Source organism: Saccharomyces cerevisiae, chromosome IV (genome assembly GCF_000146045.2).
Source record: "Saccharomyces cerevisiae S288C chromosome IV, complete sequence".
Taxonomy (NCBI): Eukaryota; Fungi; Ascomycota; class Saccharomycetes; order Saccharomycetales; family Saccharomycetaceae; genus Saccharomyces; species Saccharomyces cerevisiae.
The window spans coordinates 764,079-790,304 of NC_001136.10; the positions used below are offsets into that span (position 1 = coordinate 764,079).

The window sequence follows — 26,226 nt, forward strand, 5'->3', positions numbered from 1 at the left end:
TTTTGTGACTGAAATAAATATGAAAACGATAATGAATAAATAAATAAGGAGAGGCAGCAGAAATACGCCAAATATTCAAAGGGCTTTGTTGTTGACCGACTACCAAGTCATCCTTTGCAATGCTTTAACACTAGTATGTAAGTTCCTAGGCTTACTCAAATTAGTGATATTATCGTTGTTGCTTGGGGCTAGGGAAGTAGGAAGTGGAGTCAACGCCGTATCCTTACTTCTTCCATCGTTAGCATTTTGATATATTTCAACGTCCTTATCATCACCGTGTTTGAAACAGCAACGCTTACCGTACGGACAGTAGCCTAACTTCGACCAATTTATGCAAGGTTTAGTTCTATAATTGTTTGATTTTTTCTTGAATTTCAGTTCATTAAGACCATGAGCAAATTGGCATTTATTTCCATACTTACAATAGCCTTTAATAGTAAAAGATTCACAGAGCTCAGTTTTGTATAAGGTCTTATTGACTAATTGAGGAAGCTGCAAAGGTGCCCTTCTACAAGGTTCCAGTTTTGTTGTTTTCTGAATTGGAAGTGTGTATGGAAGTCCAGTAGACTGAGAATCCACCTGAGATAGTTTTTGTAAATTCTCCGCTGTCAGGGGTAATGAAAATGCACTTGTCGTGTAAGTAGGGTTAATCTCAACTTCGAGTGACCTTTTCTTACGTTTTTTCTCAGTTGTAGCAAGTGTTGAGATGTTATTATTGCCTGCGAAAGGGTTATTAATAGGTAATGTATTTGTAGGTCTGGAATCTGATATGATCAAGTCTTTAAAATCTCCCAACGGATGATAACAGTTTGGTTTGGATGGTAACCAAGGAGAAGGCCTTGGTGAGTATTCACTTAAAATGTCCGTTTCATTTATATTATGCCCCTCGGAGCTGCTGCTGTCATCATTATCGGTATTTTCATTGAGCAGTGTCTTTATATAATATTCTTCGATTTCTTTAATCTTTGACTCGTACTCCTTGTTGAGATCAGAAAAGATCGAGGACGTAGTCGTTGAGGTCGAATTGGCATTCGGTATGTTTAAATAGTAGCTGTTTGGAGCAACATTCGGCATCATGGCTAGTGTTAATCCTTAATAGTTCTTATTGGTTGAGTTGCCGAAGAGACTGTGATATAGGGTTCTACGGCTTTACAATCAACTTATGGGTGAAGAGGCTAAATAAGATGTGACTTGTTAAGAGAGCAAGCGCAACAAGAGTGCAAAACCGTCACACTATGTCCAATGATCTACACTATCAACCTTTGAGTTAATGTTCTCTGATCCAGTATATTAGTAACTGCTCACACTGATCAAGAGCGTGAGAGAATACGAGCGAAAAAGAAAGAAGAAAAATTTGGGTGCCATTGGCACAGACCCTAAAAGAGATGTGAGAGAAGTGGGCCATATATGTATATTTTTCCCGAATGTCCTAATAAGTAATGATTGGAAATCCTAGGTCTATAAACTCGGGTAACAGAAGGTGGAAAATGAAAATTTTCTATTTTCCAATTGTAAAATCAGCAGGCATCGTTAGATTGGCTTTAAAGAGCTGAGTTTCCCATGCTGTCGGTTGGTATAATTTAAGGAAAAGCCCTCCCTCCATATCCAGAAGGCACTTGTTAATACTATGGATTATAAGGAAGAACAGAAGCAGGAACTAGAAGTTTTAGAGTCCATTTATCCTGATGAACTGAGGATCATAAACGATGAATACCCAAAGATTAAATTTGAAGTAGCCATTAAATTAGAGCTGGATACAGGTGATTCTACTTCTGTTTTAACCAAAGAGCACACTATAATCGCCGAATTCAAGTTACCAGAAAACTACCCTGACGAACCATGCCTGATTTCATTGGAAGCTCAAGAAGTAGCCCTCAATGACAACGAAGAAGATAACGAGGAAGATGAAGACGAGGTTGAATATGACGACCATGGTAATAAAGTACTGAAAAAGTTTGAAAACCTGCCAGATTTAATAAGCTTTAAGGGGTACTTGCCTGAATTAACCGTACAATTAGAATCGCAAATCGAAACCGATATGTTATTGGGTATGCAAATGTGTTTTGCATTGATTTCATCCATAAAAGAAAGATGTGAGCAATGGTATAGTGAACAATTGAATAAGCTCGAGAAGCAGTACGAGCTGGAAGCACAAGAACGTGAAAAGAAGGAACAGGCCAAGTTCCATGGTACTAAAGTCACAAGAGAATCGTACTTGGAATGGAGGTCTAAATTTCGCCAAGAACTGAAACTGGATGAAAGAGACCAGGTGAGAAGGATGAAGGCTCATCATGGGAAGCTAACCGGTAAGCAAATGTTTGAACAAGGCGTGGTGGGCACAGGCGACGAGTATATGGAAGAGGATGACGCGAGTGTAGATGACGTAGCCAAGGGACTTGCCAAGACCGAAATAGCAAATCAATAAATACTTGTGTACTTAAGTATTTAAGTATTTTCTTCTGCATGGATAATGACATATACAAATGTATCTATATAATATTTTTTTGATATTCAATAAAAAGAAAACTGACATTTGAAGAAGGAAATAGACAAGTTTTTAGTAAGATATTATTAGTGTATATATGGATACATATATCTGAGAATGAAAATTTGTTGACTGTATTGAATGTATTGGGAGATGAAGGGGTATTTGGTGATTAGACCAACGACTTGGAGTAAGAGAATAAGTCGGAAAATGCATCATTTCCCTTCGACTTGTCCTTTGTAGCCTGAGGACGGGCTTTTTGCTGTTTTTTCTCCGCAAAGGGCAATGATGTTTGCGCAGCAGCGGTGGTATCTGTGTCTGACTTTGGGCCATCCCAGTCAAGCAAATCATCTATTTTACTATTGGAAGTTTTAGGTGCTGTTGTGTCGGGACTCGTTTCGCTTTGGAAGTCGCCAAACTCATCATCATCATCATCACTATTGCTGTTGATATTATTGTTTTTGTTGTCATTATTACCATTGTCTATTGTTATATTATTCGTGGTGCTAGTACTATCGTCAAGATCGATTAAGTCAGGGATGCTATCTTGTTGTTGCTTTCTTTTCCTCTGCTGTTCTTTATTTTTGATCTGCTCTCTTAATATCTCCCTTCTTTGTCTTCTTTGTTCTTCCATATGAGAACGCCTGCGAGTATTCGAATTTGCTTCTGTTTCCACAGGAACATTGAAGTTGGTCACATTATTAGCATCCATTTCACTGTCAAAGCCATCTGCATCTGCATCAAATTCATCGTCGTCGATGTTATCGTAACTTGCAGACGTTGAAATCTGGTTGGCATTATAAATGGAGGATTCTCCTTGCTGTCGAATTTTCAAGGCATTCTTCTTATTCTTGGCTCTTTCCTTTTTCAAAAATTGTGAGTCTTCCAAGTATTGCAAGATAAGTTCTCCCTTTTTCCTAATACCTCTCTCATGAATCTCCATTTTACCATCATTGGAGAATTTTACCTTGAATTGGGCAATCTCCCTGGTTAAAATATGCTTATGAGTGAGCAAACATGATCTAATCTGATTCAGTTCGTCACCTGTGTCGACGTTCAATAATAGGAATTCAATGACTACTAGACATTTTAAGACCACCCTCCATTCGGACCCATAATTAACGTAGTCCTTTCTTGCCTTTTCGTATAGGTTCTTGGGCCTGGTAGCGATATGGTCGACTAATCTTTTCAACGTGTATTCTGTCATCAAGTAGAGCGGCACTTGGTATCTGTTCCTTAAAACCTTGGCGAGGTGCTTCGGTGTGGGGCCCCAAGCATCGGTATTTGTAGCACGACGGATATCTATCTGATAAGGCTCATATTGGACTATCACGTTTTGGGCAAACCTTGCGGCATTTCTAATATCATGGATACCTAAATTTTGAATCTTTTTTGATAATGAGTCCATTTTGTATGGTGTTGGTATTTATGCAATTGGAACGTTTAATTTGTGTATATGAATTTCCCTTCCGATTTGTATATTGGATAGAAATATAATTTTTTAAAAAAAGTAAACTATAAGCAGCCTGGAAAGATAAGCTAGACCAATTCTTATTGATAAAAAACTAAAGATAAATTCAACCGAAAACTAAAATCTAGATTGAAATTAAAACAAGAATGAATGAATGGATCAAAGGACCTGAATATGAAAAAAAGTGCAGGAGAAAGAAAATTTTCTCGCTGTGGAAAATAAGCCGAAAATCCGTTACCTAGAGGAAAGAAAGAAACGTGGGAAAAACAGGGGGCGGTACCCGGCGGCGTCAACTTAACAGGCATAACCTAGGCGGTAGTTGGCTAGTTGGCAAGCCTGGCAACATACTCCGATATAGGTAGGAAGAGTTAGTTATAAGAATTGATTGTCATACATACACATACCTTATACATATACATATAATTTAAGAGAGAATAGTTCGTTTCAATTTTTGCTGTATTGTTCCAGGCAGAGCGGTTATAATTCACCGGACTTGGCAACAACAATTCTAGCCTTGGTGGCACCGGAAGGAGAACCCAAGGACTCAACCTTCTTAACGATGTCGTAACCGTCAACAACTTCACCAAAGACAACATGCTTACCGTCCAACCATGGGCATGGAACGGTGGTGATGAAGAATTGAGAACCGTTGGTGTTTGGACCGGCGTTGGCCATGGACAACAAACCTGGTCTGTCGTGGTGCTTCTTGAAGTTTTCATCTGGGAATTTGCCACCGTAGATAGACTTACCGCCGGTACCGTTACCAGCAGTGAAGTCACCACCTTGCAACATGAAGTCTGGAATAACTCTGTGGAATGGAGAGCCAGCGTAGCCGAATCCCTTTTCACCGGTACATAGAGCTCTGAAGTTTTCTGCAGTCTTTGGGACTATGTCGTTGTACAACTTGAAAACGACACGGCCAATTGGTTGGCCATCAGCTTCGACATCAAAATAGACTTGGGACATGGTAGTATTAGCGGTTGAGTTTGGATTGAGTTGAGATATTAAATTCAAGACAAATCTTAATATAACCTATCTAGCGAAAAAGGAGGAACAAATGATGACGACAGTGGCAAAAGGATAGAAGGCTCAAGAGAATACGTTTATATTTATACAGGGAATCGAACAGACACTTGTCAGCGTAAGCCCAACCAAAGTGAGAAGGGCCACGGCCATTACCAGAGACAGAAATGAGTGGAAGCGCGTGGAAGCCCGTCTAGCAGAGGAAGAAATTCGAGACGAGGCGGGACGTGGCGGGCTGGGCGCCCCAGAAAATACCGTAGAGGACGAGGGGGGCGGTGGAAACCCCTAAGGGGCGAAAGGCGGGTAACATCTAACAGCGACGGGTAAGCATATTGCGGGTGTAAAATTTTTCATTTCGAGCTTACTTCAAGATGATGCATATGTTTAAATCACATTGATTATAGAGGTCTCATCGGTAAGGCAGAGCAGAACTGGAGACGTCTGAGGTAAGATTTCGATAATACAAGATGATGAAAGGTTCTAGAAGAACAGGTAATAACACTGCTACCACGCTAAACACGCCTGTGGTCATTCATGCCACGCAGCTGCCCCAACATGTCTCTACTGACGAGGTTCTTCAATTTCTGGAGAGCTTTATCGATGAGAAGGAGAACATTATTGATAGTACTACCATGAATACCATCAGCGGCAACGCCGCTGACGCGGACGCTGCCGCTGTGGCTAACACCAGCCTCAACATCGACACCAACCTTTCCAGCTCCATATCGCAATTAAAGAGGATTCAGAGAGACTTCAAGGGTCTGCCACCCGCCCAAGACTTTTCCGCCGCGCCCATTCAGGTCTCCACGACGGAGAAGAAGGAGACAAGCATAGGTGTTAGTGCCACCGGCGGCAAGAAAACTACATTCGCCGATGAGTGAGACCTGTAGCAGCAGCCTTGCCCTTTTACACAAAATCCTACATATCCATTCACATACGCCTTCTGTATACTACAATATATGCATATCAGTTAGAATTCTGACATCTGAACGTCTTCAGTGCTTTTTTTTCTCTTTCTTTCCAGATCCAAATATCACCGGCAGCGGCCTCAAAGTACCCGGTTTTCTTTTTTTTCACACTTTTTTTTTTTCCAAATCATGTTGTCAAGCATTGATTGACTCATTTTCCTCTGACTACTACCAGTTCAAAATGTTAGAGAAAAATAGAAAAGCAGAAAAAATAAATAAAAGAACCATATTTATTTGTTCATTCACTTTCGAGTATAAAATTAAATCTTGTTTTTCTTGTTTTCACTTAAGTACACATACAAATTAAATTGTAGAAATAAAGCGTTCTAAAATGGCTGGAAAGAAAATTGCTGGTGTTTTGGGTGCTACTGGTTCCGTTGGTCAACGTTTCATTCTGTTGTTGGCAAATCACCCTCATTTCGAACTGAAAGTTCTTGGTGCCTCTTCTAGATCAGCTGGCAAGAAATACGTTGACGCTGTGAACTGGAAGCAAACCGATTTGCTACCGGAATCTGCTACCGATATTATTGTTTCCGAATGTAAATCTGAATTCTTTAAAGAGTGTGACATCGTCTTTTCCGGATTGGATGCTGACTATGCTGGCGCTATCGAAAAGGAATTCATGGAAGCTGGTATCGCCATTGTTTCCAATGCCAAGAATTATAGAAGAGAACAAGATGTGCCATTGATTGTTCCTGTTGTCAATCCTGAGCATTTGGATATTGTAGCTCAAAAGCTTGACACCGCCAAGGCTCAAGGTAAGCCAAGACCAGGGTTCATTATCTGTATTTCCAATTGTTCCACTGCAGGTTTGGTTGCACCATTGAAGCCTTTGATTGAAAAATTCGGTCCTATTGATGCTTTGACCACTACTACTTTGCAAGCAATCTCAGGTGCTGGTTTCTCCCCAGGTGTACCAGGTATTGATATTCTAGACAATATTATTCCATACATTGGTGGTGAAGAAGACAAGATGGAATGGGAGACCAAGAAAATCTTGGCTCCATTAGCAGAAGACAAGACACACGTCAAACTATTGACTCCAGAAGAAATCAAAGTCTCTGCTCAATGTAACAGAGTCGCTGTTTCCGATGGGCACACCGAATGTATCTCTTTGAGGTTCAAGAACAGACCTGCTCCATCCGTCGAGCAAGTCAAGACATGCCTAAAAGAATACGTCTGCGATGCCTACAAATTAGGCTGTCATTCTGCTCCAAAGCAAACTATTCATGTTTTGGAACAACCAGACAGACCTCAACCAAGGTTGGACAGGAACAGAGACAGCGGTTACGGTGTTTCCGTTGGTAGAATCAGAGAAGACCCATTGTTAGATTTCAAAATGGTTGTCCTTTCCCACAACACCATTATTGGTGCCGCTGGTTCTGGTGTCTTGATTGCCGAAATCTTACTAGCAAGAAACTTGATTTAAGGAAAAATTGCAAAGTTATGTCTTCATCTTACTTTTTTTTCGAACGAACAAAAAATACAAAACAAGTAAATAAGTATATGTGTATGAATATACGTATAATAATTTGAAACGTAGATCTTTATTATTAGTTTCTTGAGTTTCGAGAATTCGTGATTCAATGTTCATTATTTTTTCTTTTCTTTTCTTTTCAATAGTATAATACCAAGCCTTTATTATTTTTCTTCCACTTCAAGAAAAGGTAATTCTCTCGCTGACCCAAGAAAAAAGCTAAACAGAGAGCGTAGTGATGCATACAAACAACTCATTTACATGGGAAAAAAAAGGAGAGAGGAAAGCAGCAGACATATCTCAAAGCTGGGATACACTCACAATAGCACTGTTGGTACTCATTTCAGGTAATACTCTTGGAAGGTATCCCTTAAATGAACACATCATTTGGCTCAGTAGTGCCTTCCACTAATTTCAATTTTTTCAAAGGGCATGGAAATAATGATAACACTAGTGCCAATAGTACTGTTAACAACAGCAATTTCTTTTTAAATAGCAATGAAACGAAACCTTCGAAAAATGTCTTCATGGTGCACTCTACCTCTCAAAAGAAGTCGCAGCAACCGTTACAAAATCTCTCACACTCACCTTCCTACACGGAAAATAAACCAGATAAAAAGAAAAAATATATGATAAACGATGCCAAGACCATTCAACTTGTAGGTCCACTGATTTCCTCTCCTGATAATTTGGGATTTCAGAAGAGATCGCACAAAGCAAGAGAATTACCAAGGTTTTTGATTAATCAAGAACCTCAATTGGAGAAAAGAGCTTTTGTACAAGATCCCTGGGACAAGGCTAATCAAGAAAAAATGATCTCATTGGAAGAATCCATAGATGATCTCAATGAATTGTATGAAACACTAAAAAAAATGAGAAATACTGAGCGATCGATAATGGAAGAAAAAGGGCTAGTGGATAAAGCTGACTCAGCAAAGGATCTTTACGATGCTATAGTATTTCAAGGTACCTGTTTAGATATGTGTCCCACATTCGAGAGATCAAGAAGAAACGTTGAATATACTGTGTATTCATATGAAAAAAATCAACCAAATGATAAAAAAGCTTCTCGAACTAAAGCATTGAAGGTCTTCGCGAGGCCAGCAGCAGCAGCAGCTCCTCCTTTACCTTCTGATGTTAGGCCACCCCATATTTTAGTCAAGACATTGGACTATATTGTAGATAACTTATTAACAACATTGCCTGAAAGCGAAGGATTCTTATGGGATAGGATGAGATCCATAAGGCAGGACTTTACATATCAGAACTATTCAGGACCTGAGGCGGTAGATTGTAATGAGCGTATTGTTAGGATACATCTTCTGATCTTGCATATCATGGTGAAATCAAATGTGGAATTTTCGCTTCAACAAGAACTAGAACAATTGCATAAATCCCTTATCACGTTATCAGAAATATACGATGACGTTCGTTCCAGCGGCGGAACATGCCCAAATGAGGCTGAATTTCGAGCTTATGCTCTCCTGAGTAAAATAAGAGACCCTCAATACGATGAGAATATCCAAAGATTACCAAAACATATTTTCCAAGATAAATTAGTTCAAATGGCTTTATGTTTCAGAAGGGTTATATCTAACTCAGCTTATACTGAACGCGGGTTTGTTAAAACTGAGAATTGTTTAAACTTCTACGCAAGGTTTTTCCAGTTAATGCAATCACCCAGCTTGCCATTATTAATGGGATTTTTTTTGCAAATGCATCTGACGGATATTAGATTTTATGCGCTAAGAGCTTTATCACATACTTTAAACAAAAAGCATAAACCAATACCATTTATTTATTTGGAAAATATGTTACTCTTTAATAATCGGCAAGAAATAATTGAATTTTGTAATTATTACTCAATTGAAATCATAAATGGGGATGCAGCCGATTTGAAAACATTGCAACATTATTCTCACAAATTGTCAGAAACACAACCTTTAAAAAAAACATACCTTACCTGCTTAGAAAGGAGATTACAGAAAACTACTTACAAGGGTTTAATTAATGGCGGTGAAGATAATTTGGCTTCTTCGGTTTATGTGAAGGACCCAAAAAAGGATAGAATACCTTCTATCGCAGACCAATCTTTTTTAATGGAAAATTTTCAAAACAACTATAACGAAAAGTTGAACCAAAACTCATCCGTTAAACCACAGATCAATACCTCTCCAAAAAGAGTTGCAACGCGGCCCAACCACTTTCCTTTTTCACAGGAATCTAAGCAATTACCTCAAATATCTCAATCTCATACTTTATCAACAAATCCTTTATTAACGCCACAGGTTCATGGAGACCTATCGGAACAGAAACAACAACAAATTAAAACCGTCACAGACGGAGGCTCCCCATTTGTTTTTGATCAATCAGCACAGAATTCTACGGTGGAAGCTTCCAAGGCTCATATGATATCCACGACCAGCAATGGTGCATATGATGAGAAGTTGAGTTCAGAGCAAGAAGAAATGAGGAAAAAAGAAGAACAACGAATAGAAGAAGAGAAAACTCAATTGAAAAAGAAGCAAGAAAATGCGGACAAACAAGTAATCACTGAACAAATTGCAAATGACTTAGTAAAAGAAGTGGTAAACAGTAGCGTGATTAGTATTGTTAAGCGTGAATTTTCAGAGGCTAATTATAGGAAGGACTTCATTGACACAATGACCCGTGAACTTTATGACGCATTTCTTCATGAAAGGTTGTATCTGATATATATGGATTCTCGTGCTGAATTGAAAAGGAATTCCACTCTAAAAAAAAAGTTCTTTGAGAAATGGCAAGCATCTTATTCTCAAGCAAAGAAGAACCGTATATTAGAAGAAAAAAAAAGGGAAGAAATTAAACTCGTAAGCCACCAATTAGGAGTACCAGGTTTTAAAAAATCTACATGTTTGTTTAGAACCCCGTATAAGGGTAACGTAAATTCATCATTTATGCTATCATCTTCAGATAAGAATCTAATATTTTCACCTGTAAATGACGAGTTTAATAAGTTTGCGACTCATTTAACCAAGATTTCAAAACTTTGGCGGCCGTTAGAGATGCAATCAATCTATTATGATAACCTTACGAAAAAGTTCCCCTCCAATTCTCTTACTCCGGCAAATTTATTCATTTATGCGAAAGATTGGACATCACTCTCAAACCGTTGGATCTTAAGTAAGTTCAATCTGCAAACAGCACAGGATTCAAAAAAGTTCAGCAATAATATTATCTCTAGCAGAATAATTTGTATTGATGATGAATATGAACCATCTGATTTTAGTGATTTGCAATTATTGATATTTAATACAGGTGTTACGAATCCAGATATATTCGATTTGGAGATGAAACTGAAAGATGATGGTGAAGAACTGATAAAGCTAATCACTGGTATTTCTCTAAATACAAATATATGCTTTTCCCTTTTGATTATTTATTGGGAATCCGCAGAAAATACTTTATCGGAAAGTACCATTAAACACTTACTAAAATTAAACCGAATATCTAAAAACTATAGTAGTGTTATTGAACGCATTGACTTAATGAATCTCACCGAAGAATCCCCTCATAAGTGTTTAGAGGACAAATTATCTGAAATATCACATTCTTATGTGTACAAGTTGACAGAAAGGGGAAAATATGATAAAACACTTCGTCAGAAAAGGTCATTGGCCGGCATTCACTCACGTAGCACTCAACTACAAACTACAAAGGACATTGATCAAAAGATGAAGAAAATGCTGGAAAAAGAGAAAAACAAGTACCAACAACAAATAGGCGAAAGGAACACCTATGCGCATCTAGAATCGCATATAGATGCATCACCAAGAAGCAAGAAAAGGAAATTGCCAATACTCCTGTCAACTTCTCATTCGAGCCAATTTAAAACTCCTCTAGCTTCTAGATTAAACACCTCTGGTTCGTCTACTTCACCACCTTTACCATCTCATTTGGCGATGAAATTCAGGAAAAACTCGAGAGTTACTAGTTTACATACCGTATTACCCGTTAGCACACCAAGCCATAGTAATAACATACCAGCTGCAAGTTTTAGCGGGAATAACACCACCGATATACAGTCCCAACAATTAATCGAAAACCAGAAGAGTACATCTGTATATTTGAATAACGTTTCTGAAAGGATTCTGGGAAATCAAGAAATATGTCAAACACCAATTAATCCTGTTACTCCTGTGCTAGATGGGGCCGATCAAGGTAAGGAGGACATTCCTGATAGTATATTAGAGCTGAAGATCTTGATCGATTCTGTCAAGAAGAAAGTAAATAATGATTAAAGCATTTGTAATATATAAACAAAAGAAATGTGCATTTTTTCTATAGCTTTAGGAAAAGTATTTGATAATCACCCATTTCTTATTACTGTCGGCGTGCCATCCTTTTCTCTAAAGCTCGGCGGAAGAAAAATTCAATAATTGTGCAAAAAGTGAAGCCAGGGTTGCAAATACAGAGTTATATCAAAAGACCTACAGAGTATACATACACGTTCTCAGGGAAAAGTCTTCTGATATATTAACTTTACACATGCATTGCCTATCATAATCATATACTGTTGAAGACTAATAGAAGCATCTCTAGGGGAAAAAAGGAAACAGGCGTGTGATAAGAGGCCAAAAAGTTATAAACTGCTTAAAAATAGGGAAGTTCCTTGAGGAATATGAGTTCTGTCAACCAAATATATGACCTATTTCCCAATAAGCATAATATCCAATTTACAGATTCTCATTCACAGGAGCATGATACTTCGTCCAGCCTTGCTAAGAATGATACAGACGGAACTATAAGTATACCAGGTAGTATAGACACTGGCATTTTAAAGAGCATTATTGAGGAGCAAGGTTGGAATGACGCTGAGTTATATAGAAGTTCAATACAAAATCAAAGATTTTTTTTAACGGATAAATACACTAAAAAGAAGCATTTGACTATGGAGGACATGCTTAGCCCAGAAGAAGAACAAATATATCAGGAACCTATTCAAGATTTCCAAACATATAACAAACGTGTTCAAAGGGAATATGAGCTCAGGGAAAGGATGGAAGAATTCTTCCGTCAAAACACCAAAAATGATTTACATATTTTAAACGAGGATTCATTAAATCAGCAATATTCCCCGTTAGGACCTGCAGATTATGTTCTGCCCCTCGATAGATACTCCAGAATGAAACACATTGCCTCAAACTTTTTCAGAAAAAAACTTGGTATTCCTAGAAAACTGAAAAGAAGAAGCCATTATAATCCCAACGCAGAGGGCCACACCAAAGGGAATTCTTCTATATTGAGTTCCACTACTGATGTAATTGATAACGCCAGCTACAGGAATATTGCAATAGATGAAAATGTTGACATAACACATAAAGAACACGCCATTGACGAAATAAACGAGCAGGGTGCATCAGGTAGTGAATCTGTTGTGGAAGGTGGATCGTTATTGCATGACATTGAAAAGGTTTTCAATAGGTCCAGGGCAACTAGGAAATACCATATCCAACGGAAATTAAAAGTGCGCCATATTCAAATGCTTTCTATCGGGGCTTGCTTTAGTGTCGGATTATTTTTAACCTCAGGGAAAGCCTTTTCTATTGCCGGGCCATTTGGTACACTACTTGGGTTTGGACTCACAGGTAGCATCATTTTAGCCACAATGCTGTCATTTACAGAGTTATCCACCCTTATTCCTGTGTCTTCTGGGTTCTCAGGACTGGCTTCTAGATTTGTAGAGGATGCTTTCGGATTTGCATTGGGCTGGACGTATTGGATTTCCTGTATGCTTGCTCTTCCTGCCCAAGTTTCCTCAAGTACATTCTATCTCAGCTATTATAATAATGTCAATATATCAAAGGGAGTAACAGCAGGGTTTATCACGCTGTTTTCTGCATTTAGCATTGTAGTAAATTTACTGGATGTCAGCATAATGGGTGAAATTGTATATGTTGCTGGAATAAGCAAAGTGATAATTGCAATTTTGATGGTTTTCACGATGATCATCCTAAATGCCGGACATGGAAATGACATTCACGAAGGAGTCGGTTTTAGATATTGGGATAGCTCTAAATCTGTCCGAAATTTGACCTACGGGCTATATCGTCCAACATTTGACCTGGCTGATGCTGGCGAAGGAAGCAAAAAAGGAATTTCAGGCCCAAAAGGCCGATTTTTAGCTACGGCATCAGTAATGCTAATTTCAACATTTGCGTTTAGCGGTGTTGAGATGACTTTTTTAGCTAGTGGGGAAGCTATAAATCCAAGGAAAACAATTCCTTCTGCTACAAAAAGGACATTTTCCATTGTACTGATATCTTACGTTTTTTTGATTTTTTCGGTAGGCATCAACATATACAGTGGCGATCCAAGACTACTATCATATTTTCCTGGTATTTCCGAAAAGAGGTATGAAGCCATTATAAAAGGCACAGGAATGGACTGGAGACTTAGGACTAATTGTCGCGGCGGTATTGATTATAGGCAGATTTCAGTAGGAACAGGTTATTCTAGTCCTTGGGTTGTTGCATTGCAGAACTTTGGGCTATGTACTTTCGCATCTGCTTTTAACGCAATACTGATATTTTTCACTGCTACAGCAGGGATATCCTCGTTATTTAGTTGTTCAAGAACACTATACGCCATGTCTGTACAACGGAAGGCACCGCCAGTTTTCGAAATTTGCAGCAAGAGAGGTGTTCCTTATGTTTCAGTGATATTCTCCTCTTTATTTTCAGTCATTGCTTATATTGCAGTTGACCAAACCGCGATTGAAAACTTCGACGTCTTGGCCAATGTTTCTAGTGCTAGTACGTCTATTATATGGATGGGATTGAATCTTTCCTTTTTGCGATTCTATTACGCCCTAAAACAAAGGAAGGATATTATATCAAGAAATGATTCATCATACCCATATAAATCGCCATTCCAACCATATCTAGCGATTTATGGTCTAGTTGGATGTTCATTATTTGTTATATTTATGGGATATCCTAACTTTATACATCATTTCTGGAGTACTAAAGCTTTTTTTTCAGCATATGGTGGCCTGATGTTTTTCTTTATCAGTTACACAGCTTATAAGGTTCTCGGAACGTCAAAGATTCAAAGACTAGATCAGTTAGATATGGACAGTGGGAGGAGGGAAATGGACAGAACTGACTGGACCGAACATAGCCAATATTTGGGAACATATAGGGAAAGAGCGAAGAAGTTGGTTACCTGGCTGATTTAGGGTTATATGTACTATTATTAGTATTATTATTGTTAGTATTATTATTATTATTATTATTATTATTATTATTATTATTATTATTATTATTATTATTATTATTATTATTATATTATTATTAATACTAAATATTGACACTGCTTTACGCACTAGATTGTGCGGGTAACTGAATATTTTTTGAAAATGAAGAAAAAAAAATTTCGATGAGATGACCTTAGTAGGTTAATAGTTATTAGTTGCCTACTTATAGTGAAATTCATAGTTCTAAGAAAATTTAGAACTTATACCTAAAAGCATCTTCAGGCTGAGGATTAAAAAAGGAATATGAGTGAACTTGAAGCCACAATTAGGCAAGCCAAAGAAGCCCTGGCTGAAAATAATGCCAAAAAGGCGCTCAAAATATTGAAGCCGTTCAAAAGTTCACTGAAAAAAGAAAACGCAAACAATGTAATACTGAATGAAGTGTTTGCCGATGCATACCTGGATAATGGACAGGTAGAGAAAGCCTACCCAATTTTAGCGCGTGCTTGCGAATTAGATCCTGAGGGACAAGTTGGCGGACCGGACAAATTTTTTACCATGGGTCAAATCATGGGTGGACAGGATGGTGTATCGATAATAACTCGCGGAATAATGAACATCTCTAATACTGGAGGTGAAATGTTAACCAACGTTCAGGTTGAAAAGATTGTAGGTGGACTGCTTTCTGTGATTGAAATTTGGATGACGGATTTATGTATGGAGCCAAATGCAGAAGAGCAGTGTGAGGAGTTAATACAAAAGGCGATGGAACTCACAGAGGGAAAATCTCCTGAAACATGGTCTACCCTGGGTTCTATCAAAATCTCGCAACAAAAATTTGGAGAAGCTTATGAAGCATTCTCACAAGCCTGGAATTTCTTTGAGTTGAAAAAACAAGAAATTGGTAGCGGTATAAATGAAAATGGTGACACAACTCAGAAAGCTGGTTTACAGTCAGAGTATGTAGATCTTTTACAACCTCTTTTATCTTTAACAAAGATGTGCCTCGAAGTGGGAGCTTACGAAGTCGCATTGAAAGTTATTGCCGCAGTAAGAGATATAGATGAGGATAACATAGAGGGTTATTATCTAGAGGGTTTTACTTATTATTTAATGAGTAAATTAGAAATTTTCAAGTTGAACAATCCCGAAGTAAGCCTGCGTCCGGAAAATATATACGAGTTTAACCAACTCATTCAAGAAGTTCCTTTGGATTTATCCCACGAACCAATCTCCCAGTTAATCTATGACTCAAGATTAGCGCTAAGTTTTGCATTGCAAGCAGGTGTCAATGCTGACAGCAAAGATGAAATTGTGCAAGAATTATTGGGCGGTGCTAATGCTTTACTCCAAGAAATTGGTGGTCCTCTAGATCCAAGTGAGTTAACACAAATCAAGAAGGGTGATTTAGTGAATGAGAATGAAGACTTGGAAGAGTTGGACATAGAGGAAGAATATTCTGACTAATAGTCTTCTAATTTAACATATGCATAAGTACATACACTGATATATATGTATATATCCGTAAGAAACGGAAATTATGACATAGAACAGATGGAAGAAGATTCGGCCAGGCATACCGCCAGGGTGGTGACCTCTTTATCTGTTTTTAGTGAGTATTTTACTGTCATAACCAATTGGAATTTGTATTCAATCCGATATATCTAATTTTGTTTTCATATCTGCTTCGACCTCCGCAACATCATCAATATCTTCCCATTCATCGTTGTCGTCGTATTCATCTTCGTTAGTGTTATCAATATTGTTTTTAGGACTAACGCTCTGTGTAATCAAATGTGTCAAATAGAAAGGTCGAGCCTTATTCTCCACCTCGTTCTCACCATCTTCCGGCTGTATATAAGAGACAAACTCCTCCGGTACCAACCCTGTTTTTGATCCTGACTCATTTTCTGCTACTAGCCAACCTTGCCCATGCTTGTAACTGATAAATACGATGTCACCCTCAGCCAATCTCAATTCATTATCATTTTCGGGTTCGAAATCGTAGAGGGCAACAGCACGTTGGTTAACTATGTAGTCGTCTGGTAGTGTTATACTTTGTCTTTTATTGTATGTGTCTTCTCCATTTGAAGAATCTGAAACCATTTCATCCTCCTCATTGTCTCCATCAAAATAACCATAATGGAGAGGATTCGAATCTGCGTACGCATAATCTTTGATTGATATATAACCTATTGTGGTTGTTTCTGTATCTTCCATTGTGTCACTATTTCCTGCCTGCACTGCCTCCACCTCTCTCCCGTTCTGTAATACTGCCTCATTGAGAACACCTATAGTTTTTTTGAGACCAGATTTCAAAATATTGGTATCTTTTTGTGTGGTCGTTTCCATCGTTGCCATCGTAGATTCAATAAATATGTCAGTGGAAGTTAAAGTAAGGTAAAGTTGAGAAAAATACTTAAAATTTGTTAGTATCTATCACGTTTTATTGGTAGCTGTTATTATGTGTGATTGAGCGTGTTGTTACTGTGCACTGTGTTGCATTGTCCATTACAAGCTACTTCTGAAGTGAATTCTCCATTTCTCGCAACTGGAAAAATAAGTTGGTGTGACTAAAAATAATAGTCTATCTCTTCACGAAAAGGAAATAGGAATGACAAAGCTCCAAAAGGCTCCATAAAGAACTTGCTCAGAGGCTGGCATTTGAAAGGGCTACAAGACCATGACCACATCACACAGACCACAGTTAGAAGCAAGAAGCGGTGCAAAAGCGGCCGCTTATACACCAACAGGCATCGAGCATGCCAGATTACTACCAGGACATACAACATTAAAATACAGGAAATTTAAAGAGGAGGAAAATCTTAGAGCAAACTGTGCGCAAGAAGATAGGAGCAACGATAAATCTTTAGAGGAGGCAGTAATGAACGAAGAGAAACAGGATGTTGTGGGGAGTGGGAACCTCCAAGAAACCCGCAGTGAGAAAGACCAAAAAGACTCGTTGCAAGAGCTGCTGGTTACTCAAAAAAATAAAGTGGAAGATAAAGCAGAGCTTGAAGGAAATGAACAATTAAAGGGAGGAAATTCGTCTAGGCGATCGTGGAGAAAGGGCACGGCGTTTGGACGCCATAAAGTAACCAAAGAGACAAATATTAAGGAACATGCAACAAAAAAATCAGCGTCCGGATACATTAACGATATGACAAAATCTGAATATCATCAAGAATTTCTCCATAAGCATGTTAGATAGTACATAGGAACGATACATAAATAGTACGTTTATATCTTTTTTTTTTGACAAGAGCAAGTGATTTTTTTTATCACTGTCTTCTTTAAGGGATCATTTATCATGGTGAGATTTTCTTTTCAAGAACCTCGAGAATTTGCTACGTTTCTTCTCTTTTTCGGGTGGTTCTGACTTGAGAGAACCTGCTGCTTTGGGACTAGAAGTACCAGACTTAGGACTATTGTCTTGGCTTTTTAAATGAACATGAGAGACTGGTTGTGCCACCGGTTTCATTTCCCTTAGAAGGAAATCAGGCGGGTTTACTTGCTGGCGCTGATCTTCCTTGAATTTGAAAAATTCTCTAGGATTTTGTAAACGTTCCACTTCATCTAAGAATTTTGTTGGTGTTAATATCTCGTCGCTGCCAATAAAGATATCTCTGTTCTTCAAGTTTGATTGATCATAAGCAGCTTTAATTTCGGGAATTGATATACCACCAATAACATAGTAGAAGAATCTTTGTCTAGGTATGTTTTTTTTTATATTAGAGCTTTTCGTGGTCCAAGCTGCCTTGTGACGGGGATTCCTTAAGGATGAGGAGGAGTTAGCAGAGGTATTCGCTAAGCCTGCTTGGAATTCTTCTTCATTCAATAACTCAATTGGCTTGTCCTTTAAATATGGGAAGTATTGTTCGCTCAATAACAATGGATTCGCTATAACCTTTGAAAGAATATTCCCTACAGCGGGAACGAACCTTGAAGTGTGATAGATATTTGGATCATTCACTAAAGTATCATGAAACCATTCCTTTTGAAATGGTTTATCCTTCGGTTTGTCTTTGATCAATTTGAAATCAATTAAATCGTAATTTCTGAATATTTTTAAATATTGCTGGAAATTTTCATGTTCATGAGTAACTCCTATAAAGTTCAATAATTTAATGAAGTCTAACTCGATAATTCCACCTCTGAAAAGAGCATACGCAATAATGTAACGCAATTTATCTAAGATTGTCGGTTCCTTCATTGCTAACGCTGGTAAGAGATCATCGATAATATGCTTTATCTTCTCACCACTAAAATCCATTCCAAATCCGGATAGGTTTTGTTCAATAGCAGAAATATCCGCTAATTTTCTTTCCGCGTTCTCTCCTAGGCATTCATCTACCAGTGTCTTATGCAAAATCAGCCTTCTTCTTTCTTCATCAAAATCTTTCAGGTGCGCTACGACACTCAGCAGATCGGTAGTATTCTTTACGTTCGATCTATCAACCAGCAGAGGGTTTTTAGCAATCAGTTCCTTGATTCTTCCTTGAATATATTCGTTGGCATCCATAATATGCTGATGTTTCAAATCAATCCAGTCAGGATCATACAAATCTACCAATTTTGAAACCTTTTCCTCTTGCTCACCAGCTTCATTCTCGGCAGAATAATGATATATATCTTTTTGTGTGTCCACATTAGCTACCAGGTCATAAGCCATTGCTTGATAGCTAAAATCATGTAATATTGGCGCAAAAGGGTCCAGTGTTCTATCGGTGATTATTAGAATGGAACGCGGTCTTTCAGTGTTTTGAGGAGGGAAATCTGGATTATTGCGAGCGTATGTATCTATCGCTATTTGGAAAGCGTTTGCAATAGACCTTGTTAAAGAATTTGCGTTGACTACGGCGTTTCCATTGCGGGCATCTTCCTCTTCCACAGGATTAGATACAGAATATCTAACAATCGGATATTCCCCCGTAATAACACACAAACTAACTAGTGAGCCTACAATCTTCCTCACGTTAGTAGGAATCAAAGCCTTACAGTTGTTGTTGAAAAAAACCTGTAATGAGTGTTCCATTTGTAAAGTTTCGAAGAATTGAGATTCTTTGACGAAAAACCCTAGTTCGATCGGCTTAAATGACTCCAAATTTTGAGCAATGTAACGTTTTGATTGAAAAAACTGAAATATAGGGTTTGTTAATCCTGGTAAAAATCTGATGTGACATCTTCTGTACTTAGGTGGTCTTACCATGAAGTCAGCATCGATACAATTGATGTTATATTTCGTTGGTTCCAATATGTAAATTGCCTCGATGGAGGATTGTCCTTTTCTTGTTGGGGAATCAATCAAATCAACAGATGTGACATTATTTAAAAGTTCTTGGGGTGTGAGGAAAAGATAACTCAATATTGTCTCCACAGTTTTATCGATAATAAGAAACTTCAAGTTATTTTTCGTCTCAATCTGATTCAAAACCCCTATCAAATAGTTCCTCTGTAATTCAATTAAATCAGACATCGTTCCGCCAAACCAAGCATGTGCACACTCTTCTACTTTGTCAGTGGATTCTAATTATTTTCAAGGTCTTACAAAGCAATGTCTTACTAGTTTCAATAGGGACTTAAACTGATCGTTTAAGCAAAAGAAAAACACCGTGCTGTGTGACCATCTACCAATAATTGCGAGAACATAAGACGACGCCGCCATTCACCTCTCTATCACTTACACCATGTTATAGGGATAAGTGTGTAGTCGATCGGCTATTCGATGATTTTTAAAGAGTGCCTGTAATAATAGCTGTATCGCAAGTAAGGAATACAAGATTACTGATATTTTGATCCAGGAGGATGGACATGTTAGATAGAAAAACTAAGAGGGCTACTACATCCGGTTTAGTATTCTGTTATTGGGAATGCTTTTCCCAAGACGCAAGCAAGAGGTGACACATAAACATAGTTTTCTTATTGTATCGTTACATATTCTTATTTTACGCTGCTGTCATTAAATATGGCACTTATCTCAGATACATTTCTTTTAATCAGCGAAAAAAATGGCGAGGTGAAAAAAATCGATGAGATGAAAAAATTTTTTACTAGTAAAGGCGTATTGATGATATATTAGCAGCTAAAGTATAGCAAGGTTTGTCAATTTGAAGCAGTCCGCGTGTTTTACAATGAGCGTCATTCATCCTTTGCAGAATTTACTCACCTCTCGTGATGGCTCATTAGTTTTCGCCATCATTAAGAATTGTATCTTAAGCTTCAAATATCAATCGCCAAATCATTGGGAATTTGCTGGAAAATGGTCTGATGATTTCGACAAAATTCAAGAATCGAGAAACACCACTGCTAAGGAGCAACAAGGACAATCCAGCGAAAACGAAAACGAGAACAAAAAATTGAAAAGTAATAAAGGCGATTCCATTAAAAGGACAGCAGCCAAGGTACCATCTCCAGGTCTTGGCGCCCCACCGATATATTCGTACATAAGAAATCTGAGATTAACTTCGGATGAATCAAGACTAATTGCGTGCGCAGATTCTGACAAGTCCCTCCTAGTTTTCGATGTCGACAAAACTTCCAAAAATGTCTTAAAGTTGAGAAAAAGGTTCTGCTTCTCAAAGAGACCGAATGCTATTTCTATAGCCGAAGATGATACTACAGTCATAATAGCTGACAAATTTGGTGATGTATATTCTATTGATATTAATTCTATCCCGGAAGAAAAGTTTACTCAAGAACCTATTCTCGGTCATGTCTCTATGTTGACTGATGTACACTTGATTAAAGACTCTGACGGTCATCAATTCATAATTACAAGTGATAGAGATGAGCATATTAAAATTTCGCATTATCCCCAATGTTTCATTGTGGACAAATGGCTCTTTGGTCATAAGCATTTTGTTTCTTCCATATGCTGTGGCAAAGACTATTTATTATTAAGTGCAGGTGGTGACGATAAAATCTTCGCTTGGGATTGGAAAACTGGTAAGAACTTGTCTACCTTCGATTATAATAGTTTGATTAAACCTTATTTGAATGATCAGCATTTAGCACCACCAAGATTTCAAAATGAAAATAATGATATTATTGAATTTGCAGTTAGTAAAATTATAAAGTCAAAGAACCTACCGTTTGTTGCGTTTTTCGTCGAAGCTACAAAATGCATAATAATTCTGGAAATGTCCGAAAAACAAAAAGGGGATCTTGCACTAAAGCAAATTATAACTTTTCCATATAATGTTATCTCATTATCCGCCCATAATGATGAATTCCAAGTCACCCTAGATAATAAGGAATCATCTGGTGTGCAAAAAAATTTTGCCAAATTCATTGAATATAACTTAAATGAGAATAGTTTTGTCGTGAATAATGAAAAATCAAACGAATTTGACAGTGCCATCATACAATCAGTACAAGGGGATTCTAACTTGGTGACCAAGAAAGAAGAAATTTACCCGTTATACAATGTTTCCTCGTTAAGAAAACATGGAGAACATTACTCGTGAAATAAAAAGGTAGTAAGTACATCTTTATAACTAATATAAAAAAAGATACGTACCGATTTGTGTTAATAATCATTGTTAGTACATCTTTATACCTCTGTTTCTAGCTGAAGGCGGCGAATTGAATAGCAGTTCTTTTTAAATTGGCAGATACAATAGGATTAATCTCATTGATACATTTTTGTAGTCTATTTGTGTCGTTCTGGAAACAGTTTTGTAAGCACGCCCTTAATGTGGCCTCGGTGTCCTTTTCAAGTAAAGGACCCATAACCTTCTGAAAGAATTCCAAATCCACTATAATTTGTAATGAGCCATCATTAGAAAGATTACCAACATAAGGCTTAAATGCCTCAAAGAGGTATCTGGCTATAAAAATCTGCGTTTCAATTAAAATCTTATGGATGAGCTGAGGCCCAATTCTAAAGCACTCACTGTGAACCACGATCAGAATCATTAACGCTTCTATAATATAGTCACCAACCCTGAATGAATTTGATGTATACATGGGCCAATTTATTTCGTGGAATTTTTCTTCAAGAGTATCCCTTAAGTTGATCTTTAAGTCAGAAAGATAGTTACCGAAAATTGAAGATTCCATCTTAGATAGTAGGCTAAATAATTCTAAGTTTTTGGAAGCCAAATTCCACTCGAATGCGTCATCAAAATACTGCAAAATATTTGGGAATGCACATTCTCTAAAATATTGTAGATTTGTTAATGTTAAGATGGTATGAGAATTTCTTGGGTTGTCCTTATCCTTTGCCGCATTTTTTAAGATCGCTTCCAATACAGCTTCCATCGATATAATCTGTTGAATTTCTATACCTGTGAGCAGTTGTTTTGACGGATAACTTACTACTGAAATTCCGTTAATGATTGGTAATTTTTCATATGCGAATAATAGATCTCTAGTAGTTTTGATACTCACTTCTTGAAACGAGGTGACAATTTCCGGAAATTGTGTCACACCATATTCGAAAGTTAGATTTTTACTACTGTCCTGTGATTTGCTTGAAAATGTAACCGTTTCATAGACCTGCCAGTTCTCCAGTTGATAAAAGTTAGATATATCTCTTAATTTCGTGGAAGATATGGCACCTACGCAACGATTGATTATAGTTGATAGAGTGTTCCTGCAAATGGTGATTCCGTTAGTTGTGATATTTAATTGCGCTAACTCGGTAGAGAATTTCAAAATGGGCTCCACAATTTTCGGTAGATATCTTAAACAACTCAATCCATTACAATTAGGAGGTATAAATCCATAATCCAAAGGTGACCCCGAATCTTTATTACTGCGGGTAATATCTCCAGTAGAATCCTTCAATGATGATGGTAGAGATGATTGAGAAGATGTGAAAAATGATATTAAATTTTGTGAGACTGAAGTGATGAATTCCTCGCCCTTTAACCTAACCTCGTTAATCTGTTCTTCCTTCAAGATCAAGCTTTTTTGGTATGATTCAATAATATTAGAATCACCGATCAAAATGTTTTCTTTTCTTTTTTCATTTATAATGGAATTTTGGTAAGTCCCATCGAGGAACTTTTCAATGTGTTCCCAGAATTCTATAAATTGATCACAAATTTTCCACAGGTCGTTAATATATTTTAAGATTAATAGCCACATTTCAATGATAGTTGGGGAATCAGTTAGTCCTTGAGAGCTGGGTTGGCAATTCAAATTTAGATAGCTGGTTCCAGAAATGGTGTTAACTTTATTGGGTTCAACGGTACTTTTCAAACCTTCACTATCCTTGCCCGTATCACTTATTATTTGGAATAATTGATTGATTTTCAAATAATACGACAGCTCCACGCACCCTTGACTTTTATCTTGATTAGTATTGTTTTGTAATATAAGCCTTTGAGAATGAATGATTTTACTAATCATATGGCCAGACAACTCGTTCAGTTCATTCTGAAAGCCATTCATTTTGATGGACATCCATCTTAGGATTGGATTTTCATTGGATGATGAAGTTGTGTTCTTGTTACCACTTTCACTTTCTCTTTGATTATTATTGATAAAGTTTTCTAAGTTCAACAATTTTGAAAAGAGGGACAAAATTGTTTCTTGGGGTTGGTCAATGTTAAAATTTGAATTTATTAAACTGTTCCAAATCAGATCTTTATACGTGACTAATAAATTTTCTATTTGAGTCCAAATTCTTTTTATAACAAGAGATTGTGAAGCATCTGAACTCTGGTTGAAACGGCGACGGAGCGTAAGACCTTTTGAATATTCGATAATGAACTCATTGAAATCGTTGTTAGTCAAACATCTCTTTAAAGATTTGGGTAGGTTGAAGTAAAACTTATTCAATTCAATAAATTTTTTGGTGGCCTGGTAATTCAAAATTTTCTGATAGTTATCCATTAGCGGTTTCAGTTTGAAAGTTGTTGTTCTAATAACCTCGTCGACCTTTTTATTTAAGCTTTCCACATTTATTTGATTTTCTTTTGGTGAATCACATTGGTTTTTTTCATTCGTTTTCTCGTCAAATTCTTTGTAAATTTGGTCTAACTTGTTTTTAATCTTAACATACTTGGTGAAATTTTTACCAACCAATTGTTTCAAATGTATAGATTGGTCTTGTATATCACTGTCCAACCTGTCCAGTGAGTTATTTAGATCATTGAAAGAGTCTTGTTTGTGCATATCTCTCAGAAAGGCTTTGACGTTGAATTGTTTACTGTTGACAAGATAGTTCAACCGCATTGAATCATTTGGTAGATGTTGCAATTCTTTAGACATTTCTTGTCCATTCAAGGGATCTCTAATATAACTTAACGACTCATCGTTTAAATATGCTCTCGATTCCTTGTCAATGCTAATTTGATTGCCATATTTGAAGTCTTTTAATATGTCGAATGACGTTTCAACGCCAAGTTCATTGCTTGTAGCCTCTTCATTATTCAATTTTGAGGAATCTTGGGCCCAGGAATGGGTCGGATTAATAGTCTTCAACTGATAAAAACGAAGTAGTTGCTCGTCGCCAATTTGAAACCTATCCATGGTACCAAACTTTTTTTCGCTACTTTATTTCAACAGAAACTTCTTTCCTAGTTTAGCAGCTTTAACGCAGCTTATTTTTGTTACTTTAGTTGAATAGTAGGAGTTGATACTTTTGTTTTTTCAAGTTGAAAACAGAAACGAAAAATTAAAGAAGCTGCAGATTCAGCATTCATGCCTAAGCTAAAAAGAACTGGCAGCGAAGAACAGAGGAAAGAATAACTGAAACTATGGATTTTGAGGAAGATTACGATGCGGAGTTTGATGATAATCAAGAAGGACAATTAGAAACACCTTTTCCATCGGTTGCGGGAGCCGATGATGGGGACAATGATAATGATGACTCTGTCGCAGAAAACATGAAGAAGAAGCAAAAGAGAGAGGCTGTAGTGGATGATGGGAGTGAAAATGCATTTGGTATACCCGAATTTACAAGAAAAGATAAGACTCTGGAGGAGATTCTAGAGATGATGGACAGTACTCCTCCTATCATTCCCGATGCAGTAATAGACTACTATTTAACCAAAAACGGGTTTAACGTAGCAGATGTACGAGTGAAACGACTTTTAGCACTTGCTACTCAGAAATTTGTTAGTGATATAGCTAAGGATGCCTACGAATATTCCAGGATCAGGTCTTCCGTAGCGGTATCTAATGCTAACAACAGTCAGGCGAGAGCTAGGCAGCTATTGCAAGGACAGCAACAGCCTGGCGTGCAGCAGATTTCACAACAACAACATCAACAGAATGAGAAGACTACAGCAAGCAAAGTTGTTCTGACGGTGAACGATCTCAGTAGCGCTGTTGCTGAATACGGGCTCAATATAGGTCGCCCAGACTTTTATCGTTAGTGGCTAACAAATGGAAATGAAATATGTATATAGTGTAGCAGTATGCAACTCTTTTAAATACACGATTCGTTATTAGATTGATTAGAGCACTTATTCACGCAAATTTGACACGCTTTTTGAACATCCGTTTTTCACGATTTTTTACTGAAGGATCATGAAAGATTGCCACATAAGAGAACACCTCCGTTGCACCAACACTTCATCACGATAAAAAAACTATCGAGCTATCGTACTA

General features: G+C 37.4%; 16 protein-coding genes across 16 annotated transcripts; 10 read left to right on the top strand and 6 right to left on the bottom strand.

The window, feature by feature from the left end:
* Nucleotides 1–99: 99 nt before the first annotated feature.
* CTH1 (putative mRNA-binding protein CTH1) lies at nucleotides 100–1,077 on the bottom strand (the record flags this gene model as incomplete). Its single annotated transcript, NM_001180458.1, has 1 exon — nucleotides 100–1,077. One exon carries the CDS (start codon nucleotides 1,075–1,077, stop codon nucleotides 100–102), a length of 978 nt encoding a protein of 325 aa, NP_010435.1.
* Nucleotides 1,078–1,627: 550 nt separating this feature from the next.
* Nucleotides 1,628–2,425, top strand: GIR2 (Gir2p; the record flags this gene model as incomplete). The annotated part of the gene is made up of 1 exon (NM_001180459.3): nucleotides 1,628–2,425. The coding sequence occupies one exon, from the start codon at nucleotides 1,628–1,630 to the stop codon at nucleotides 2,423–2,425; it is 798 nt and encodes a 265-aa protein (NP_010436.3).
* A 232-nt stretch (nucleotides 2,426–2,657) lies between these two features.
* ENT5 (Ent5p) lies at nucleotides 2,658–3,893 on the bottom strand (the record flags this gene model as incomplete). The annotated part of the gene is made up of 1 exon (NM_001180460.3): nucleotides 2,658–3,893. The coding sequence occupies one exon, from the start codon at nucleotides 3,891–3,893 to the stop codon at nucleotides 2,658–2,660; it is 1,236 nt and encodes a 411-aa protein (NP_010437.3).
* Nucleotides 3,894–4,433: 540 nt separating this feature from the next.
* On the bottom strand, nucleotides 4,434–4,922 carry CPR1 (peptidylprolyl isomerase CPR1; the record flags this gene model as incomplete). The annotated part of the gene is made up of 1 exon (NM_001180462.1): nucleotides 4,434–4,922. One exon carries the CDS (start codon nucleotides 4,920–4,922, stop codon nucleotides 4,434–4,436), a length of 489 nt encoding a protein of 162 aa, NP_010439.1.
* Nucleotides 4,923–5,446: 524 nt separating this feature from the next.
* Nucleotides 5,447–5,860, top strand: RPA14 (DNA-directed RNA polymerase I subunit RPA14; the record flags this gene model as incomplete). The annotated part of the gene is made up of 1 exon (NM_001180463.1): nucleotides 5,447–5,860. One exon carries the CDS (start codon nucleotides 5,447–5,449, stop codon nucleotides 5,858–5,860), a length of 414 nt encoding a protein of 137 aa, NP_010440.1.
* On the top strand, nucleotides 5,853–6,254 carry YDR157W (uncharacterized protein; the record flags this gene model as incomplete). Its single annotated transcript, NM_001348811.1, has 1 exon — nucleotides 5,853–6,254. One exon carries the CDS (start codon nucleotides 5,853–5,855, stop codon nucleotides 6,252–6,254), a length of 402 nt encoding a protein of 133 aa, NP_001335757.1.
* A 24-nt stretch (nucleotides 6,255–6,278) lies between these two features.
* Nucleotides 6,279–7,376, top strand: HOM2 (aspartate-semialdehyde dehydrogenase; the record flags this gene model as incomplete). The annotated part of the gene is made up of 1 exon (NM_001180465.3): nucleotides 6,279–7,376. One exon carries the CDS (start codon nucleotides 6,279–6,281, stop codon nucleotides 7,374–7,376), a length of 1,098 nt encoding a protein of 365 aa, NP_010442.3.
* Nucleotides 7,377–7,798: 422 nt separating this feature from the next.
* Nucleotides 7,799–11,704, top strand: SAC3 (Sac3p; the record flags this gene model as incomplete). The annotated part of the gene is made up of 1 exon (NM_001180466.3): nucleotides 7,799–11,704. One exon carries the CDS (start codon nucleotides 7,799–7,801, stop codon nucleotides 11,702–11,704), a length of 3,906 nt encoding a protein of 1,301 aa, NP_010443.3.
* Nucleotides 11,705–12,084: 380 nt separating this feature from the next.
* SSY1 (Ssy1p) lies at nucleotides 12,085–14,643 on the top strand (the record flags this gene model as incomplete). Its single annotated transcript, NM_001180467.1, has 1 exon — nucleotides 12,085–14,643. The coding sequence occupies one exon, from the start codon at nucleotides 12,085–12,087 to the stop codon at nucleotides 14,641–14,643; it is 2,559 nt and encodes an 852-aa protein (NP_010444.1).
* Nucleotides 14,644–14,964: 321 nt separating this feature from the next.
* ACL4 (Acl4p) lies at nucleotides 14,965–16,128 on the top strand (the record flags this gene model as incomplete). The annotated part of the gene is made up of 1 exon (NM_001180468.1): nucleotides 14,965–16,128. The coding sequence occupies one exon, from the start codon at nucleotides 14,965–14,967 to the stop codon at nucleotides 16,126–16,128; it is 1,164 nt and encodes a 387-aa protein (NP_010445.1).
* A 183-nt stretch (nucleotides 16,129–16,311) lies between these two features.
* NBP2 (adaptor protein NBP2) lies at nucleotides 16,312–17,022 on the bottom strand (the record flags this gene model as incomplete). The annotated part of the gene is made up of 1 exon (NM_001180469.3): nucleotides 16,312–17,022. One exon carries the CDS (start codon nucleotides 17,020–17,022, stop codon nucleotides 16,312–16,314), a length of 711 nt encoding a protein of 236 aa, NP_010446.3.
* A 322-nt stretch (nucleotides 17,023–17,344) lies between these two features.
* Nucleotides 17,345–17,872, top strand: CWC15 (U2-type spliceosomal complex subunit CWC15; the record flags this gene model as incomplete). The annotated part of the gene is made up of 1 exon (NM_001180470.3): nucleotides 17,345–17,872. One exon carries the CDS (start codon nucleotides 17,345–17,347, stop codon nucleotides 17,870–17,872), a length of 528 nt encoding a protein of 175 aa, NP_010447.3.
* A 90-nt stretch (nucleotides 17,873–17,962) lies between these two features.
* SEC1 (Sec1p) lies at nucleotides 17,963–20,137 on the bottom strand (the record flags this gene model as incomplete). Its single annotated transcript, NM_001180471.1, has 1 exon — nucleotides 17,963–20,137. One exon carries the CDS (start codon nucleotides 20,135–20,137, stop codon nucleotides 17,963–17,965), a length of 2,175 nt encoding a protein of 724 aa, NP_010448.1.
* Nucleotides 20,138–20,792: 655 nt separating this feature from the next.
* On the top strand, nucleotides 20,793–22,127 carry TRM82 (Trm82p; the record flags this gene model as incomplete). The annotated part of the gene is made up of 1 exon (NM_001180472.1): nucleotides 20,793–22,127. The coding sequence occupies one exon, from the start codon at nucleotides 20,793–20,795 to the stop codon at nucleotides 22,125–22,127; it is 1,335 nt and encodes a 444-aa protein (NP_010449.1).
* Nucleotides 22,128–22,227: 100 nt separating this feature from the next.
* Nucleotides 22,228–25,143, bottom strand: SEC5 (exocyst subunit SEC5; the record flags this gene model as incomplete). The annotated part of the gene is made up of 1 exon (NM_001180473.3): nucleotides 22,228–25,143. The coding sequence occupies one exon, from the start codon at nucleotides 25,141–25,143 to the stop codon at nucleotides 22,228–22,230; it is 2,916 nt and encodes a 971-aa protein (NP_010450.3).
* A 227-nt stretch (nucleotides 25,144–25,370) lies between these two features.
* TAF10 (Taf10p) lies at nucleotides 25,371–25,991 on the top strand (the record flags this gene model as incomplete). Its single annotated transcript, NM_001180474.3, has 1 exon — nucleotides 25,371–25,991. The coding sequence occupies one exon, from the start codon at nucleotides 25,371–25,373 to the stop codon at nucleotides 25,989–25,991; it is 621 nt and encodes a 206-aa protein (NP_010451.3).
* Nucleotides 25,992–26,226: the final 235 nt, after the last annotated feature.